This window comes from Somniosus microcephalus, chromosome 8, assembly GCF_052327205.1.
Source record: "Somniosus microcephalus isolate GS21.2 chromosome 8, FLI_Smic_1.0, whole genome shotgun sequence".
In the NCBI taxonomy this organism is placed as follows: Eukaryota; Metazoa; Chordata; class Chondrichthyes; order Squaliformes; family Somniosidae; genus Somniosus; species Somniosus microcephalus.
The window spans coordinates 136979042-137000260 of record NC_140994.1 but is presented as its reverse complement, the minus strand read 5'-3'; the positions used below and the strand labels follow the sequence as shown (position 1 = coordinate 137000260).

Sequence of the window (21219 nt, the reverse complement as noted above, 5' to 3'; positions counted from 1 at the left end):
GCAGAAACCCTCACAACATTTAAGAAGCATTTGGATGAGCATTTGAAATGCCATAGCATACAAGGCTACGGGCCAAATGCTGGAATATGGGATTAGATTAGACAGGGCTTGATGGCCGGCATGGACACGATGGGCCGAAGGGCCTCTATCTGTGCTGTATTATTCTATGACTCTATGACTAACCAAAAGCTGCTGCCTATAAAAGGACAACTGGTGATCAGCTTGGGTGTGTACTGTAAGGTGCATTACATTAATGGATTTGTGTACACTTGCAAGCACAAACTAGTTGCTTGTATTCAAATTCTACCATGGTCTTGCCCCTCCCTATCTGTAATCTTCTCCCCACCCCGCACCATATCTGCGCTCCTACAATTCTGCCCTCTTGAGCATCCCTGATTATAATCGCTCACCCATTTGTGGCTGTGCCTTCTGTTGCCGTGGCCCTAAGTGCTAGAATTCCCTGCCGAAACCGCTCTGCCTCTCTTTCCTCAAAACTTACCTCTTTGACCAAGCTTTTGGTTACCTGCCCTAATTTCTCCTTATGTGGCTTAGTGTCAAATTTCTCCTGTCTCTTTATACTCCTGTGAAGCGCCTTGGGACGTTTTACTACGTTAAAGGCGCTATATAAATACAAGTTGATGCTGTCTGATGCCGACCTTTGACCCCAGCTGCTGTCTGACGAAAGTTTGTGCAAGACGCTGTAACCCCCCGGTAACCTTCACACACAAGGACCCAAGGCCCGGACTGCCTATCCAACGCCAGCAGCCCTCGGAACAAAAATTGAAGATACAACGCACAGTATTCCGGCTGTAGACACTTCCTGGCGACCCTTCTTGAGCGCTGAACCGATTTCGTTGCTGCTTCTCCCTGTGTCTAGTTAGTTTAAAAAAAAAACTGCTCGGGCGCGGTGTGAAGTCGGACTGCTGGGGGGTCCTTGCTGCCGGGCTCCGACGACACCACCTCCCCATAGCACGTGCGGCCGGCGGATCTTTCCAGAAGCAGCGGCGGAGCCCAAGCGGACACTGTCAGCGCGGCCCCGCAACCCACCGGAGCCCGCCCGCCCGCCCGGACACACACACACACAGACGGAGACCGCGCCGCCCGGACACACACACACACACACACACACAGACGGAGACCGCGCCGCCCGGACACGAATCTGCACGGACTCGCCTAGCAACCCGCCGTCGCTATGCTCCACTTGGTGCGTGCCGCCTCTCAGCGCCTCGCCGCCGGCAGGGTAAGTTGGGAGAGGGCTGGGGGCGGTTGAGTGGGTTGAGGTGATGGTGAAGGGGTACTGGCGGGGTGTGTGGACGGTGTAGGCCGTGAATCCTGGGCCTCCCATCGTGTGCGGCCGAGAGCGCGAGTGACCTTCACCGTCTTCCTCTGGCGGCGGGGCTGTCTGAGGCCGCGGGGCTCGCTGGCCGATTGGTCAGGGCAGCTGCCCCCCAGCTGTTCGATAGCCGAGCGGAGGGCCCGAGGGTTCGGACTGGGCTCTGCTTCTGTGTGGCCTGACAGCTCGCAGCCCCGCGCCCAGGCTGTTTCTCGCTCTTGGTTTGTAGTTCATCTAAATCCGGGAGAAGTACCTTCAGCGTCGCACACTTGCTCCCCTCAAAAAGCCGTGGATGCCGGGGGCCAATTAAAATTTAAGCCTGTGATCGAGATGTTTTTTAACGTAAGGGTATCACGCAACGTGGAACAAATCTGGGAAGGCGCAAATCAGCCATCACCTCATCGAACAGGCTTGAGGGTTCAATGGCCTACAATCCTGTTCATATGTTCCTAAGTGGCATAATGCGTTGGTACGGTGTCTCTTCACCTCTGGGAACTGGGTTTAAATGTAGTCCAGACTAAAGTGATGAAAGTCTCTTCTCTGGCTGACCAGGTGGTAAGTGAAATGAGTTTGAGCAGTCTTACCCTGATCATTATTGGCACAGTAAAAAAAAAAATCCACTGAATTAGGCAGTAATTGCAAATAGATTGACAATCTCACTCAGGCAAAGGCTGCTGTTTATATTAATGTGGACTTGGATCTTGGGAGCTCAGTATCAAAATTTGCAGATGATATGAAACTGTCCTAATCAAAGTCACAAATAACACCCTCTGTGACTGGTAGACTACCCTTCCTTGTCATTCTCGACCTCTTGCCTTTGATGTCGACCACACCGCCGTCCTCCAAAACCTTTCCTCTGTTGTCTTGCTGAGTGGGACTGCCCTCGATTGGTTCCACTCTTGCCTATACAATCGTAGCCAGAGCACAGTATCTCCATAGAATTTTACAGCACAGGAAGAGGTCATTCAAGCCAGCATGTCAGCTATTTGAATGAGCTGTCCAATTAGTCCTACTCCCCTGCTATTTTCCTATAGCCTCTCAATTTTTTCCAGTTCAAGTGTATATCCAGTTCCCTTTTGAAAGTTACTAACAAATCTGCTTCCACTATCCTTTCAGGCAGTGCATTCTTGATCATAACTCACTGCATTAAAAAAAATCTCATCTCCCCTGGATCATAGAATCATAGAATAGTACAGCACAGAAGGAGGCCATTCGGCCCATTGAGTCTGTGCCGGCTCTTTCTAAGAGCAATCCAGTTAGTCCCACTCCCCTGCTCTCTCCATTTCCCTGCAGTTTTTTCTCTCAAATATTTATCCAGCTTCCTTTTGAAGGCTACTAATTAATCTGTATCCACTACCCTATCGGGCAGCGCATTCCAAATCATAACCGCTCGTGTAAATAAGTCTTTCCTCATGTCGCCTCTGGTTCTTTTGCTAAACACCTTAAATCTGTGCCCTCTTGCTATCGACCCTTCAGCCATTGGAAATAGTTTCTCTTTATTTACTCTATCTGAACCCTGAGGATTGGGAGCAGTTTAGGATTCAACAAAGGAGGACAAAGGGATTAATTAAGAGGGGGAAAATAGAGCATGAGAGTAAGCTAGCAGGGAACATAAAAACTGACTAAAAGCTTTTATAGATATGTGAAGAGAAAAAGATTGGCGAAGTCAAGTGTAGGTCCCTTGCAGTCAGAATCGGGGGAATTTATACTAGGGGACAAAGAAATGGCAGACCAATTTAAATACATACTTTGGTTCTGTTTTCACAAAGGAGGACACAAATAACCTCCCAGAGATGTCGGGGAACATGGGGTCTAATGAGAGGGAGGAACTGAAAGAAATCAGTATTTGTAGGGAAATGGTGTTAGGGAAATTGACGGGATGGAAGGCTGATAAATCCCCAGGGCCTGATAATCTACATCCTAGGGTACTTAAGGAAGTGGCCTTAGAAATAGTAGATGCATTGCTGGTCATCTTCCAAAATTCTATAGACTCTGGAACAGTTCCCATGGATTGGAGGGTAGCTAATGTAACCCCACTATTTAAAAAAGGTGGTAGAGAGAAAACGGGGAATTATAAGCCTGACATCGGTAGTGGGGAAAATGCTAGAGTCCATTATAAAATATGTAATAGCAGAGCACTTGGAAAACAGTGACAGGATTGGACAAAGTCAACATGGTTTTACAAAAGGTAAATCGTGCTTGACTAATCTACAGGAATTTTTTGAGGATGTAACTGGTAGAATAGATAAGGGATGTGGTGTATTTGGACTTTCAGAAGGCTTTCGATAAGGTCCCGCATAAGAGATTAGCGTGTAAAGTTAAAGCACATGGGATTGGGGGTAAGGTATTGACTTGGGATAGAGAATTGGTTGGCAGACAGGAAGCAAAGAGTTGGAATAAACGGGTCGTTTTCAGAGTGGCAGGCAGTGACTAGTGGGGTACCACAGGGATTGATGCTAGGACCCCAGTTATTCATCACAATATATATTAATGATCTAGACGAGGGAACTAGATGTAATATCTCCAAGTTTGCAGTCGACACAAAACTGGGTGGGCGTGTGTGCTGTGAGGAGGATGCAGAGAAACTCCAGTATGATTTGGACAGGTTGGGTGATTGGGCCAGATGCATGGCAGATGCAGTATAATGTGGATAAATGCGAGGTTTTCCACTTTGGTGGCAAAAACAGGGAGGCAGATTATTATCTGAGCGGCAATAGATTGGGAGAAGGGGGAGTGCAACGAGACCTGGGTGTCCTTGTGCACCAGTCGCTGAAGGTAAGCATGCAGGTGCAGCAGGCGGTTAAGAAGGCAAATGGTATGTTGGCCTTCATAGCGAGAGGATTTGAGTACAGGAACAAGGATGTCTTGCTGCAGGGGGCCTTGGTGAGACCACACCTTGAGTATTGTGTGCAGATTTGGTCGCCTTATCTGAGGAAGGATGTTCTTGCCATGGAGGGCGTGCAGCGAAGATTCACCAGACTGATACCTGGGATGGCAGGAATGACGTATGAAGAGAGATTGGGTTGATTAGGCTTATATTCGCTGGAGTTTAGAACAATGAGAGGGGATCTCATTGAAACGTATAAAATTCTAACAGGATTAGACGGACTAAATGCAGGAAGGATGTTCCCAATGGCAGGGGAGTCCAGAAACAAGGGTCACAGTCATAAGGATAATGGATAAGCCATTTAGGACTGAGATGAGGAATTTCTTCACCCAGAGAGTGGCGAACCTGTGGAATTCTCTACCACAGAAGGCAGTAGAGGCCAATTCATTAAATATATTCAGGAAGGAGTTAGATATATTTCTTAAGGCTAAAGGGATCAAGGGATATGGGGAGAAAGCAGGGACAGGGTACTGAATTTGGATGATCAGCCATGATCTCATTAAATGGCAGAACCATCTCGAGGGGCCGAATGGCCTACTCCTGCTCCTATCTTCTATGTTTCATGATTTTAAACACCTCTATCAAATCCCCTCTTAGCCTTCTCTGTTCCAAGGAGAAGAACCCCAGCTTCTCTAGTCTATCCACGTAACTGTAATCCCTCATCCATGGAACCATTCAAGTAAATCTCTTCTGTACTCTCTCCAAAGCCTTCACATCCTTCCTAAAGTGTGGTGCCCAGAATTGGACACAATGCTCCAGCTGGGGCCGAACTAGTGTTTTATATAGGTTTAGCATGACTTCCTGCCTCTATTTATAAAGCTCAGGATCCCATATACTTAATTAACTGCTTTGTTAAACTGTCCTGTCACCTTCAAAGATTTGTGCAGAAGCACCCCGTCTCTCTGTTCTAGCACCCCCTTTAAAATTGTACCATTTAGTATGTATGGTCTCTCCTTATTCTTCCTACCAAAAGGTATGACCTTGCACTTCTTCTCTACATTGAATTTCATCTGCCATGTGTCTGCCCATTCCACCAGCCTGTCTTGTCTGTCTTGAAGTCTATTACTATCTTCTTCATTGTTTTCCTCACTGTTTACTACACTTCCAAGTTTCGTGTCATCTGCAAATTGTGCCCTGTACCCTCAAGTCCAAGTCATTAATGTATATCAAAAACAGCAATGGTCCTAGTACTGAACCTTGGACAACACCACTGTATACCTTCCTCCAGTCCGAGAAACAGCTATTTACCACAACTCTGTTTTCTATCCCTTAGCCAATTTTGTATCCATGCTGCTGTTGCCCCTTTTATCCCATGGGCTTCAATTTTGCTAATGAGCCTAGTATGTGATATCCTATCAAATGCCTTTTGAAAGCCCATATACACATCGGGCCAGAATTTGCGGTCGGAGGCGTACCTCCGGAGTACGCCTGTGACCTGATTTTTAAAATAAAATTCTGCACCTACCTTTGGGCTCCTGGGCTTTGGAGACTTGCACCTTCAAATTTTATCTATGTGACCCCTTAGGTCTCTACCTGTGCTCCCTTTAAAATTGTTCCATTTAGTTTATATTGCTGCATCTCATACCTCTAAAAATGCATTACAACACACTTCTCCAAAACTCCTTAGTCCTTCCTATTCCTTATTTACGTGCTGCCCCTCGGTGACATCATCCAAAGATGTGGCATCAAGTTCCACAAATACGATGTCAGCCTGCTTGCCCAACATCCAGTCCTGGATAATGCACATTTTCCTCCAGTTAAACATTGAGAAGACCAAAGCCATCGTCTTCACCCTCTACAAACTCCACTACCTCGTCACAGATTCCATTCCCCACCCCGAGCTGAGCTTCTGACCCCATCACAAAAACCGCCTACCTCCACCTCGTAACATCGCTTGTCTCCGTCCCTGCCTCAGCCCATCTTTTGCGGCAGCCCTCACCCATGCCTTTGTCACCTCCAAACTCAATTATTCCGACGTTCTCCTGTTCGCCCCCCATCCTACACCAAGTCCCACTCGCCCATCTCCCAGTCCCCCAACGTCTCCAATGAAAGCTATTTCAGCTGGTGGTTGAATCAATAATTAGAAGACATAAATTTAAGATCTTCAAAAAGCAACAGAAGAGGCTAGACTTCTTTGTTTTGCAGAGGGTTATTAGGATTGGAACGCTCTACTGGGACGCAGATTTTAAAAGGGAAGTGGATAAACATTTGGTAAAATAAAAATTTGGAAGAGCGAGGGAATGGGACTGCATGGATAGCTCTGAGAGCTGGCTCAGCACAACCCGAGTGGTTTCTGTGTCCTGCATATCTTAACTACAGTCTGCAGTTGGAGATTTAGAATTTTAAAAACACTCTGAATGCTTGCTTTGAGATACTCCAAGATGTGTCTGCTATTTTCCTGCTCGCTAATCATAAGTGCTGTAACTTATATTTTAAAGAATTACAAAACAATTAGAGAACATGTTTCCTTCATTCTCTGGGGGAATTAGGATATAAATAATGTGATGGTACCTGTTTGCAGTGTGCTTGGTGATGGGGCCTACTGAGAGTGGCGTAGAGTCAGCAGACCTGTTGAACTGATGGCTCCACATTGTTGTCTAGCAAAGTAGCATGTCCCCGATGGCCTCCGAATGCTGGTTAAATTCTTGATTTTAGTTAGTCTAACCAAGCAATTGGGAGCTCTTATAGTTCATTTGCATCGATCGCAGTTATGCTGTAACTTGTGTGAAGCCAGATTGGTGAGTGACTACCTTCTTGACGTAGTCTCGCACAGCTTGGCCGAATGTAATCTGGCCAACTTCTCTCAAATTATACTACACAGTTATCATTGGTGTGAAGCCAAAACTGCTTTGCATCAATGTGAACTGTAGAATAACTGTCCTATAAGTCTTATTGGGTTGCTGTTTGGAGAGATCTTGCACAATTCATTGGTTTTGTCTTTGCTTACTAATAGCAGCCATATTAGGGAGTGCAAAAGGAATGGTGCAGTTTGTAGTTTAATTTACTACACCTTACTGGGAGGCTTAGTTAGTATCTGCAATAAACAGAATGGTACAAATGATGAAAAAGTGTTAACACTAAGATATTTACTTTCCAGGGTCATTGGAATGGACTCAGCCAGGATGTACTTCGAACTTTGGCGAGACGTAATTATGCGTGAGTGTTTTTATTGAAGTAGTCAAAAATGAGATAAATCTTGTTACTGTCTATCATTGACTAGTAATGTTCTTATGAGTTTATGGCATATAGCAATTCTAGTTTTAATGTCCATAAATAATCTCAGTAATTTAAAACTTAGGTTAAAATTCTGGCTGTGGTGGTGAATTATTGCTCCTCAGTTTACATAAGTGATTATGTGCAATAGTACCCTTGTGCTTCAGCCATTATTAATCTTTGGTCACCAACTTGTAACCTTGAATCGTAGTCATCTATAGGTTGGGATGGCAGGAATGACGTATGAGGAGAGATTGTGTCGATTGGGCTTATACTCACTGGAGTTTAGAAGATTGAGAGGGGACCTCATCGAAACCTATAAAATTCTGTCAGGTCTGGACAGACTAGATGCAGGAAGGATGTTTCTGATGGCCGGGGAGTCCAGAACCAGGGGTCATAGTCTAAGGATAGGGGTAAGCCATTTAGGACTGAAACGAGGAGGAATTTCTTCACCCAGAGAGTGGTGAACCTGTGGAATTCTCTACCACAGAGGGCAGTGGAGGCTAGTTCATTAAATATATTCAAGAAAGAGTTGAATATATTTCTTGAGGCTAAAGGGATCAAGGGATATGGGGAAAAGGCAGGGACAGGGTACTGAATTTGGATGATCAGCCATGATCACATTGAATGGCGGAGCAGGCTCGAATGGCCTACTCCTCCTATCTTCTATGTTTCTATGTTGATATCCAGAGTGCGATGTTCTCCAGTATTGGTGTTCTGGGTAATTTTGAAATGTTAAATGTTTGTGGTCCTGGATGACTCCAAAAGGCTGGTTAAAATCCACATTTGTAAAGCTTTCAAACTTTATAGAGCTGAAGCTTTCATGTTTTTAGACTTTGGATGAGGGGAGTGAAGGAAGATGGTAGGGGGTCTCACCTCTTGTGTGTTTGTGGGTCTTGCCTGTCTGTGTCCATGTGGTCTCCCTTTTTATGTACATGGGGTGTCATCATTCTGTTTGTGAGGCCTTGCATTATTTTGCAATCCTGTAAGGTTTTGCTCCATATATCCAACTCACAGCTCCAAATGGCTGGACATTTCTAGAATGTTTAATTCATTCTCAGGATGTGGATGTTGATGGCAAAGTTGGCACTTCTTGCCCATCCCTAGTTGCCCTGAGAAGGTGGTGGTGGGCCACCAACCTGAACTCCTGGCACTGCTTTTTTTGAGTGGCTTGCTAGACAACTCCAAAGGGCAGTTAAGAGTCAACCATGTTGGTGTAAGACTCCATCGTGTTGTGTGGCACTACCACCATGCTAAATGGGATAGATTCAGAACAGTTCTAGCAGCTCAAAACTGGGCACCCACGAGGTGCTGTAGGCCATCAGCAGCAGCAGAATTGTATTCCACCACAATCTGTAACCTCATGGCCTGGCATATGCCTCACTCAACCATTACCATCACGCCAGGGGACCAACCCTGGTTCAATGAGGAGTGCAGAAGAGCATGTCAGGAGCAGCACCAGGCGTACCTAAAAATTAGGTGCCGACCTGGGGAAGCTGCAACACAGGGCTACATGCATGCTAAACAGCAGAAGCAGCATGCTATAGACAGAGCTAAGCGATCCTACAATCATCAGATCAAATCAAAGCTCTGCAGTCCTGCCACATCCAGTCGTGAATGGTGGTGGGCAATTAAACAACTAACTGGAGGGGGAGGCTCCATGAATATCCCCATCCTTAATGATGGCAGAGCCCAGCACGCGAGTGCAAAAGACAAGGCTGAAGCATTTGCAACCAGAAGTGCCGAGTGGATGATCCATGTCAGCCTCCTCCTGAGGTCCCCACCATCACAGAAGCCAGTCTTCAGCCAATTTGATTCACACCACGTGATATCAAGAAACAGCTGAGTGCACTGGATACAGCAAAGGCTATGGGCTCCGACAACATCCCGGCTGTCGTGCTGAAGACTTGTGCTCCAGAACTAGCCGCGCCTCTAACCAAACTGTTCCAGTACAGCTACAACACTGGTATCTACCTGACAATGTGGAAAACTGCCCAGGTATGACCTGTCTGCAAAAAGCAGGACAAATCCAATCCGGTCAGTTGCTGCCCCATCAGTCTACTCTCAATCATCAGCAGAGTGATAGAAGTTGTCATCGACAGTGCTATCAAATGGCACTCACTCACCAATAACCTGCTCCCCGATGCTCAGTTTGGGTTCTGCCAGGACCACTCGGTTCCAGACCTCAGTACAGTCTTGGTCCAAACATGGACAAAAAGGCTGAATTCCAGAGGTGAGGTGAGATTGACTGCCCTTGACATCAAGGCAGCATTTGACCGAGTGTGGAATCAAGGAGCCCTGGTAAAATTGAAGTCAATGGGAATTGGGGAAAACTCTCCACTGGCTGGAGTCATACCTAGCACAAAGGAAGATGGTTGTAGTTATCGAAGGTCAATCATCACAGCCCCAGGATATCGCTGCAGGAGTTCCTCAGGGCAGTGTCCTAGGCCCAACCAACCATCTTCAGCTGCTTCATCAATGACCTTCCCTCTATCATAAGGTCAGAAGTGGGGATGTTAGCTGATGACTGTACAGTGTTCAGTTCCATTCGCAACTTCTCAGATAATGAAGCAGTCCGTGCCCACATGCCGCAAGACCTGTACAACATTCAGGCTTGGGCTGATAAGTGGCAAGTAACATTCGTGCCACACAAGTGCCAGGCAATGACTATCTCCAACAAGTGAGAGTCTAACCACCGCCCCATGACATTTAACGGCATTACCATCGCCGAATCTCCCACCATCAACATCCTGGGGGTCACCATTGACCAGAAACTTAACTGGACCAGCCACATAAATACTGTGGCACCAAGAGCAGGTCAGAGGCTGGGAATTCTGCGGCGAGTGTCTCACCTCCTGACTCCACAAAGCCTTTCCACCATCTACAAGGCACAAGTCAGGAGTGTGATGGAATACTCTCCACTTGCCTGGGTGAATGCAGCTCCAACAACACTCAAGAAGTTTGACACCATCCTACCAAAATGTAATACCTCACATTTTTCTGTGTTGAACTTCATTTGCCAATCACATGCCCATTCTGCAAGTTTATTAATGTCCTGTAATTTGTTGCAGTCCTCCTCAGTATTGACTACCCCCCCTAATTTGGTGACATCCACAAATTTAGAAATTGTGTTTTTGATTCCAAAGTCTAAATTGTTAATGTAAATTGTGAACAACAGTGGTCCCAGCACTGATCCTTGTGGAACACCACTACCCACCTTCTGCCACTGTGAATAGCTACCCTTTACCCCCACTCTCTGCTTTCTGTCTTGAAGCCAGCTAGCTATCTATTCTGCTACTTGTCCCCTGGATGAGTGCAGCTCCAACAACACAAGAAGCTCGACACCATCCAGAACAAAACAGCCGGCTTGATTGGAACCCCATCCACCACCTTAAACATTCACTCCCTCCACCACCAGCGCACTGTGGCTGCAGTATGTACAATCTACAAGATGCACTGCAGCAACTTGCCAAGGCTTCTTCGGCAGCACCTCCCAAACCCGCGATCTCTTCCACCTAGAAGGACAAGGGCAGCAGGCGCATGGGAACACCACCACCTCCAAGTTCCCCTCCAAGTCACACACCATCCTGACTTGGAAATATATCACCGTTCCTTCATCGTCACTGGGTCAAAATCCTGGCACTCCTTCCTTAATGGCACTGTGGGAGTACCTTCACACGGACTGCATTGGTTCAAGGCGGCGGCTCACCATCACTTTCCCGAGGGCAATTAGAGATGGGCAATAACTGCTGGCCTTGCCAGCGCCGCCCACATCCCAGAGACGAATGAAAAAACATATAGGCCAGACCGGTAAGGACAGCGGGTTTCCTTCCGTACAGGACATTTGTGAACCAGAGTTTCTTTCAGCAATCTTGACAGTTTCATGGTCACTTTCACTTGTTAACTTTTTTTATTTCTAGATTTTTTTTTAACTGAATTAAAATTCTCAAACTGCCATGGTGGAATTTGAACTTGCATTCTCTGGATTACTCGTCCAGTAACATAACCACTACACTACCTGCTACTGTGTATCTTAATTTGACAATACCCTGTGTTATTAAATAACTTGGGGACCGTGTTGGTGGAATGGAGGAAATTAGTTGAGCGTGTGGTCAGTTGTCATTCATAATTGGACCTCAGTGATACAGTTGTGTTAACTATTTTCAAGTTGTGATTTAGGTTGAATCCCATATTTGGATGGAGGCTTATAACTGCTAATAAAGAATTCAAAATGTGCATGCAAGTCAATATTTGCACTTTGTATTTCTCAGGTCTGAAGCTATTAAGGGTGCTGTTATTGGAATTGATCTCGGCACAACCAACTCCTGTGTTGCTGTGATGGAAGGCAAACAAGCAAAGGTAGGTTGCTATAGCCAATGCAGGACTTTAGAAGGGAAGGTTTGAAATAGTGTGGTAATTGGAGAAGGTGGAGGGGTTTAAGTTTGTTTTTTGAGGTTGATGCATACTGCTTCAAAAGGTACTAACCATGATGGAAGATAATTTGATTGCAGCAAGCAGAGAGCTGAGTAGGAGCATTTTAGTGATAAGGAGGTACGGTTGGGGGTAATAGAGCATGTGGTAGGTTTCATTAACGGGGGGGCGGCGGGGTGATCGTCAATACTGAGGAGGACTGCAACAAATTACAGAAGGACATTAATAAACTTGCAGAATGGGCAAATAATTGGCAAATGAAGTTCAACACAGACAAATGAGGTATTAAATTTTGGTAGGAAGAATAGGGAGGTCACTTATCACTTGGCAGGTGTGAGACTAGGTGGGGTAGAGGAACAAAGGGATCTCGGAGTACAAAAACACAAATCACAAAGTTGCGCCACAGGTTCGCAAGGGCATTAAAAATGCAAACCAAGCATTAGGGTTTCTTTCTAGAGGAATAGAATTGAAAAGTAGGGATGTTATGCAAAACCTGTATCGAACCTTGGTTAGACCACACTTGGAGTACTGCGTGCAGTTTTTTATTATTTAAATTTCTTTTTTAAATTCGTTTATGGGGTCGGCACCGCTGACAAGGCCAGCATTTATTGCCCATCCCTAGTTGCCCTTGAGAAGGTGGTGGTGAGCCGCCTTCTTGAACGGCTGCACTCCGTGTGGTGATGGTACTCCCACAGTGCTGTTAGGTAGGGAGTTCCAGGATTTTGACCCAGCGACGATGAAGTTCTGGTCACCATGTTATATAAAAAGGATATAGAGGCACTGGAGAGGGTGCAGAGATTTACAAGGATGATACCAAAAATGCGAGTGTACACATCAGGAAAGGATGAACAGGCTGGGTCTCTTTTCTCTTGGGAAAAAAAAAGGCTGAGGTCTATAAAATCGTGAACGGTTTTGATAGAGAGAATAAACATGAGAAATAGGAGCAGGAGTCGGCCATTTGGTTCATCGAGCCTGCTCCGCCAGAATGTTTCCACTTGTGGGGAAGAGCATAATTAGAGGCCATCAATATAAGAAAGTCACCAAAAAATCCAATAGGGAATTCAGAAGAAACTTCTTTACCCAAAGAATGGTGAAAATGTGGAATTCACTACCACAGGGAGTGGTTGAAGCGAATAGTGTAGATGCATTTAAGGGGAGGCTAGATAACCATATGAGGGAGAAGGGAATAGAGGGTTACGCTGATAGATTTAGATGAGGAAAGACGGGAGGAGGCTCAAGTGGAGCATAAACACCAGCATGGACTGATTGGCCTGTTTCTGTGCCGTATATCCTATGTAACTAGATGAGTTGATGAGGCCAAATTGGAGACGTGGGGAAAGCTGGAATTAAATGTGGGTGGAGCTATGAATTGAAAGATGGAAGAAGCAAGGGATTGGAGTCTGGGGTGGAGGACGTGGCAGAAGTGCCACTATGATTGCATCAGTTTTGGTTGCAAACTAGTTTGGAAATTTCTCTTATTTAGAATATGAGGATGGCATGGAATTCACATTGAGCAATCCAAAACTAATCCCATTATCCTGCTCTCTTGAAGGGATAATTACTAGTCCTAGCCCCTTTAGGCCTACCCTGGATCAGGCGTATTCCTCAGACGTTCACTTTCAACTAAAGTTTGAGGTAGCCGAATCCTAAAGATGCTTAATTGGGTCTAAAGGTCTGGACTATCTCTCCCTAAAGGAAAGGAACAACCTGAAAATGTTACTGTCCTCCAGATAGCACTTTTAATAAGTTTAGCTAGACTGTAACTCCTCGCCAAAGAGTGTACATAGATTGAGTTTGCAAGTTTGATACAGAAGTCTTATGTGAGACAATTCTAAAAATATATAGATTTATTAAAGAACCGACATGTAATTTACAGTTGGTGAGTCAATCGCAACATTAACAGTTCCAAAAAGAGAGAGCTTACAATTCTATTATCAGAGAACCTTACTCTCAAATCTTAACTTCGCTACAGTTTTACAGTTCTTAGTTTTCTACAGGATATCCACCAAAATCAAATGCCTTTGATACCCGGGGTACAAAGAGTTGGAGACTTACAGAGCCGCCTCTGAAGTAGAGAATTGCTTTGCCCCTTTAAAGCGAGTCTACTATCGCATTTGAGAGTTCAATATTTACACCCTTTTCCAGTGGTATTTCTTTTAAGGTTTTCTGCTGATGTAAGCTAATTATCTCGTCATTTTTCTGCTGACCCCTGCAATTCTTAGCCACCTCAGCTGGTAGCATTACAGAATTATGTCTCTTTAGGTGTTCTAAGTTTACAATAAAAAACGGTGTAACAGCAGGTGCGTTTTACTTGGTCATTTTTACGAAGGCAGATGTTTCTGCTTCTTTACATAGAGACATAGACATAGAAGATAGGAGCAGGAGTAGGCCATTCGGCCCCTCGAGCCTCTTCCGCCATTCAATGAGATCATGGCTGATCATCCAAATTCAGTACCCTGTCCCTGCCTTCTCTACACATCCCTTGATCCCTTTAGCCTTAAAAAATATATCCAACTCCTTCTTGAATATATTTAATGAACTGGCCTCCACCGCCCTCTGTGGCAGGGAATTCCACAGGTTCACCACTCTCTGGGTGAAGAAATTCCTCCTCATCTCAGTCCTAAATGGCTTACGCCTTATCCTTAGACTATGACCCCTGGTTCTGGACTCCCTGGCCGTCGGGAACATCCTTCCTGCATCTAGTCTGTCCAGGCCTGACAGAATTTTATAGGTTTCGATGAGATCCCCTCTCAATCTTCTAAACTGCAGTGAGTATAAGCCCAATCGACACAATCTCTCCTCATACGTCATTCCTGCCATCCCAGGTATCAGCCTGGTGAATCTTTGCTGCACTCCTTCCATGGCAAGAACATCCTTCCTCAGATAAGGCGACCAAAACTGCACACAATACTCAAGGTGCGGTCTCACCAAGGCCCTGTACAACTGCAGCAAGACATCCTTGTTCCTGTACTCGAACCCTCTTGCTACGAAGGCCAACATACCATTTGCCTTCTTTAACCGCCGGCTGCACTTGCATGCTTACCTTCAGCGACTGGTGCACAAGAACACCCAGGTCTCTGCACTTCCCCTTCTCCCAATCTATTGCCATTCAAATAATAATGTGCCTTCCTGTTTTTGCCACCAAAGTGGATAACCTCACATTTATCCACATTATAGTGCATTTGCCATGTTTCTGCCCAATCACCCAACCTGTCCAAATCGTACTGGAGTTTCACGACACCCTCCTCACAGCATACCCTCCCACCCAGCTTTGTGTTGTCTGCAAATTTGGAGATATTACATCCAATTCCCTCATCCAGATCATTAATATATATTGTGAACAGCTGGGGTCCTAGGACCGATCCTTGCGGTACCCCACTAGTCACTGCCTGCCACTCGGAAAATGACCCGTTTATTCCAACTCTTTGCTTTCTATCTGCCAACCAGTTCTCTATCCAAGTCAATACCTTGCCCCCAATCCCATATGCCTTAATTTTGCACGCTAATCTCTTATGTGGGACCTTATCGAAAGCCTTCTGAAAGTCCAAATACACCACGTCCACTGGTTCTCCCTTATCTATTTTACCAGTTACATCCTCAAAAAATTCCAGTAGATTAGTCAAGCACGATTTACCTTTTGTAAATCTATGTTGACTTTGTCCGACCCTGTCACTGCTTTCCAAGAGCTCTGCTATTACATCTTATATAATGGAGTCTAGCATTTTCCCCACTACCGATGTCAGGCTTACCGGTCTATAATTTCCTGCTTTTTCTCTACCAGCATTTTTGAATAGTGGGGTAACATTAGCTACCCTCCAATCCATGGGTACTGTTCCAGAGTCTATCGAGTTCTGGAAGATGACCAGCAATGCATCTACTATCTCCAGGGCCACTTCCTTAAGTACCCTAGGATGTAGATTATCAGGCCCTGGGGATTTATCAGCTTTCAATCCCGTCAACTTCCCCAACACCATTTCCCTACAAATACTGATTTCTTTCAGTTCCTCCCTCATTAGTCCCTATGTTCCCCGACATCTCTGGGAGGTTATTTGTGTCCTCCTTTGTGAAGACAGAACCAAAATATGTATTTAATTGGTCTGCCATTTCTTTGTTCCCCATTATAAATTCCCCTGATTCTGACTGTAAGGGACCTACGCTTGACTTTACCAACCTTTTACGAGGTGTAAATTAGAACACCTTGTACAGGGTGAACCATTGTCTTGTTCCTAAAGGTCAGCCTGTCAGGAGCCTTTAACCTTCTGTTTCAATAAGGTTATGGATTCAGTGTCAACAACTATCTTATCTCAATAGCCAGAATGCTATCACAGCTTTTTCATAGTTCGGTTTCTAGATTTCCAGACCCAGTTTGTCATGTTTTAATAAAGCCAGAATTCTTTCATAGAATGGTGTATTTTTCTGAATAGGTTATATGGCTTATTCCTTCACACTCTCTCATAGCCCTGTAATTTCCTCTTTAAATATCCACCTTTTCTCAAAAGATGCAAGGTCTCTGCCACCCCCTGTGGTGAAGCATTGCATGCTGCATCAACCCACTGCGTAAATACATTTATCCTAACCCCATTCCTCACTGATAACTTTAAATTGATAATCCCTTGTCACTGACTCCCCTACCAGAGACACTAGTCTTTCCTTATTCACCCTATTCAAAATGCTCCATATGTTTTTTAGCCTTCTCTGCTCCAGTGGAAGTCCCAGTATCTTGTGTCTCAAAACTATAGTTGCCCACTCTGACATCATCCTGGTGAATCTATTTTGTACACTCTGTACAGTTTAATCCCATTTTCTAACAGGGTGCCTAAAATTGCACAGAGTACTCTAATTGTAACCATTGCCATGTACAGATTTGCCATTACCTCTTTATTCTTGTAGTCTAAGCCCTTATTTATAAACCCAAATGCTATTGGCTTTTAGCTTTGTGACTTATTTGCACTTTTAAGGAATTATTTATTGAACTCCTGAACTCAACCTTGCCCATCAATATCTTGCCATTGAGTGCATGTGCCCATTCCTTATTTCCCCACGTTAAATTGCATCTGCCACCTATTTGACCATTCCGCTAACCTATCAGTGTCTGCCTAAGTTTTTTATAGCACCCCTTGCTGTTTACTAACCCCCCCCCCCCCCCCATTTACGTCACTAGCAAATTTCAATTTTGTACTTCCTATGCCCAAATCCAAATCACATATATACACCAATATCAAAAGTGTACACTGACCATTGGAGTACATCACTTCCAGCTCTTCTCCAATCCGAGCAATACTTATTAATCCTGTGCGAACCTTATCAAATGTTTCTTGAAAATCTACTGTACCGATATTTATACAACCACTCACTTTATAAAAAAAAAAAAAAAAAAAACTATTAAATTGGTGAAACATGATTAGCTTTTAACAAAAAGCTGGCTGTCTTTGATTAATCCATACATTTCTAAATACTCACTAATTTTGTCTTGAATTATGGAGTAGAGGTTGGTAGCTAATGGAGAATAGGAATTTTAAAATTGGTCCTGGTCTTTAGATGTTCAAGCCAGATCTGACGACAAGCTGCCATGCTATGTACATTCAAGCTTGCATCATGCAGACTTGAGGCTACAAAGCTGGCTGTTGTTTAGTGGAAAGCGATGGGAATGAGAGACTATCTGAGATCTATGGCCATGGAATATGGAGGCAAGGCACTTACGAAGGAAATCAACCAAGGCATTGGTATCTTTGCACTTGGAGGGCCAGAGAATCGAATGGTTGGAGGTTGCAAGGGTGCCAGTGAAGGCATTTGCATAGGAGGTAATGATTTGGGAGATACATGAATGAATGAGTCAGAGAGGTCTGGTGAGAAAATGTGTGAGGTGTGAAGAGAAAGAGACCAAGAAGGACACTGAAAGACAAAGAATGCAAAGATGGAGGCTAAAATTACAGTGGTAGAGTCTTGTATAGGACATGGAGTTTTTCCTGTGCAATTCCCGAGGAGATCAACTAATGGTTTAATTCATTCTTTATTGTTGTATAAAGACCTCAGTCGTTGGAATGTTTTTTATTGTTGTATAAAGACCTCAGTCGTTGGAATGTTTTGGTGAAGCCACATTTTTGGTTCTCTGTGAAGATGGTATTTTAACAATGCAAGTAATGTACAATTGTTTGCAGGCTTAAGCTGTTTCACTTCCAGAAATTAAAGCATTGGTTGAAAAACTTAATGCTTGCAGAAGCAGTAACCCTTAGTATTGGAGAGCTAGGCCAATAAGTCTTGTAAAGTGTGCGTTGAGACTATGCCTGTACATGGATTGTCAGTTTGTAAAGTTTAAGTGGTTCTTAAATGAAAAGAGATTCACCTTTTGTGCAACCCCTAGTGTCTAGCGAGTATAGTAAACTTTTACCAGCATTGTTAGACTGGAGTTTGTTTGTTTAAGATGGTTCGTCGGTATTTCTGTTTTTAAGATCCTGACCCAAGTTAAATGAAGTGTTGGTGGCTGTATCACATTCACCAGTAAATTCTGGATGGTTACTGCTTATTGGTACTAGTCTCGCTGTCTGAGGGTCCCGTCTGAGAAGGAAAATTTGTGTCACCCCTCTGCAGCTGTCCTTACAAAACTCAAAATTCCTCTGCGGGTGCATGTTGCTTAGACAGTCTTAATAACTGTTGCTTTGTGTTCCAGGTGCTTGAAAATTCAGAAGGTGCCAGGACAACTCCCTCTGTAGTTGCTTTTACAGCAGATGGTGAGCGTTTGGTTGGGATGCCAGCCAAAAGACAATCCGTAACCAATCCTCAGAACACTTTATATGCCACAAAGCGCTTGATTGGGCGGCGTTTTGATGACTCTGAAGTACAGAAAGATATGTAAGTTTGACATTTAGTCAAAAATCTTTTTTTTAAATAAAAGCTTCAAGATTAACATTTTGATTCTCTAACAATGAAAACTAATTTCTGCCTTTTTTTAAAAAACAATGTTCACAGGCAAAATCTGCCATATAAAATTGTTCGTGCCTCAAACGGTGATGCCTGGGTGGAAGCTCATGGGAAGATGTATTCTCCAAGCCAAGTTGGGGCATTTGTCCTGATGAAGATGAAGGAAACAGCAGGTAGGAGCAACAATGGCAGTGGGCAGCTTTGAACCTGGCCACCTCTGGCGCTAAAGGCTTGACCAGTCCTAGGCCTTCAAGGTGTTTACAATTTCAAGTTAAAGTTTTTGAAGTTTAATAATTAATTCAACTTAGTTAAATTTTCAGTGTTTAGTGTGATCGGTAGGACTAGTCTATGTTAACCACATGGCCAATATTACCTTGTGGTTGGTATGGACTAAGCAGGAATCAATTTAATCACGCATTCACGGTCACAATTTACACAGATGTAGAAATCTGTTTTGAGGTAGGGTTTGTACACTGCAATACTACCAAACCAGGTATAGATGTAATTATTTTACATTGAAGCATTCTGATATTAACTTTCTGTTTATAGAAAGCTACCTGGGACAATCTGCAAAGAATGCAGTTATTACAGTGCCTGCTTATTTCAATGATTCCCAAAGACAGGTAAAAAAAAGTTTGTGCAAATGTTTATGAATTTAATTGTTTTTGACTTGACGTATTTACAGTCCACAAGTTTAGCGTCAGTAAGAAGCCAAAACAACGTTACACTTTAGCTAAACTCAATGTGTATTGGGTGTTGAGGCCTGAACTGGCTTCAGAGGGAAGTGGAGTGAGACTCTATCTTCCAGGGAGCTTCACTCTGCTTCACTACAGTGTGAATACATCCTTAATATCGTGTTTCAACTGTTACATGTCTTCAGCTGGTGCTTTATACAACAAATATTGTAAATCGAGAAGGCCGTTAAGCATCAGAGGTTTTTACACAAATGTGAAAGGAGATTAAAATTATAATGTCGCTGTGGCAACAATGAGCTGCTTTGATGTGTCTCAACCATGTAATTGTGCATGAAAATGCTGGCAGCCACATATGCAACATATTTACACTATAGTGTTGCTTTCAACTGTGAAACAGCATCTATAACAAAAGTAGATGAGTTCATTTACATTTTAAATGCTATAATTGTGATGTTGTGTCCATCTAGGCCACAAAAGATGCTGGACAGATCTCTGGGTTAAATGTTCTACGAGTCATCAATGAGCCCACAGCAGCTGCTCTAGCATATGGATTAGACAAGTCCGAAGACAAAATGTATGTAAAGAGTAAAACTTCTAATTCATGAACAAGTTTCTTCGTTTTATTAAAAAAGGATGACACTTGGTTCACAATTCCATTTGTCTGCTGCCGTCACTTGTGCTGTAATCTTGCAGCACGAACTCTACACTGTGCATTAGTTTCTTGCTCAACACCAGTCCTCGTCATGCACTGTTAAAATGCATGTGTCATGCAGTTGTATCCAAACTGGTGCAGTCACTACTGTGCAATCTACCATCAACAGAAGATAATAGCTGGACACACTTGGGGCTAATCTGAAATAGTATGCTTTTTTCCTTTGCAAGCGCTTTCAAAGTAGGGGTTCAGCTTGCAAGTTACACTGGTCTAGCTGCTCCCTTGATTTCCTACAGTATAGTGTTGCGATGTTAAGGTGGTTAATAGAGAAAAGGCTCTAGATGGTTTAAATGTAGGCCAGTTCTGGTGCAGGGCATTTGTCCATTGTATAGTGTGGTAGAGCATGGGTTCACGCGAGTGATTTCTCAAACACTGTAAAGAGGACATTTCTGAATGTCATTGTAAACTGATACCGCACATCTCCTGAAAGATCATCCTGTTGGCTAGAGCTGGTGCAGCGAGTTCATAAAGTAGGCAAAATGTCAAGACTATTTGTGGTTAGATCAGGTCCTCGAACCTATGTGATCCTAACCATTTACAAATAGGATAAATATATATATATGGCTCTTTTTCATACTGATGGCTAATGTATCTTGAATTTTGGCTTATGGACTAACTGCTGTCACGATTTTACAGCACAAATAGCTTTCAAGCTATTTATATCATTGAATTGGAAAATTGCAAATTTAATTCCATAATATAAGAAGGGAGGGAGGCAGAAACCAGGTAACTACAGACCTGTCCATTTAATATAAATGGTGGGGAAGAGAGTCAGTATGGATTTATGAAGGATAGGTCGCGTCTGACTAATTCAGTTGAATTTTTTGAGGTTACAAGCATGATGGCTAGGGAATGTCTATGAATGTTTACTTCCAGAAGACACTTAAGGTTCTTATTAGGTTATTAGCAAAACTGAGAACATGAGGAATTGGAGGTAACCTTGTGACATGGGTTGGTAATTGGTTGGGATGTAGGAGGCGGAGAGTATGGATAACTGGTACGTTCTCTGAATGGGTGGATGTGACATGTA

The 21219-nt window shown here is 43.9% G+C and overlaps 1 protein-coding gene across 1 annotated transcript in view; it reads left to right on the top strand.

The window, feature by feature from the left end:
* Nucleotides 1–801: 801 nt before the first annotated feature.
* hspa9 (heat shock protein family A (Hsp70) member 9) overlaps nucleotides 802–21219 on the top strand; it is a 29690-nt gene continuing 9272 nt past the window's right edge. The window contains exons 1-7 of the mRNA XM_085995154.1: nucleotides 802–1240; nucleotides 7318–7376; nucleotides 11705–11792; nucleotides 18532–18713; nucleotides 18831–18955; nucleotides 19332–19405; nucleotides 19945–20051. Of these exons, the coding sequence (XP_085851280.1) occupies nucleotides 1193–1240; nucleotides 7318–7376; nucleotides 11705–11792; nucleotides 18532–18713; nucleotides 18831–18955; nucleotides 19332–19405; nucleotides 19945–20051 (683 nt within the window). The 5' untranslated portion in view covers nucleotides 802–1192. The remainder of the gene's footprint in view (nucleotides 1241–7317; nucleotides 7377–11704; nucleotides 11793–18531; nucleotides 18714–18830; nucleotides 18956–19331; nucleotides 19406–19944; nucleotides 20052–21219) is intronic.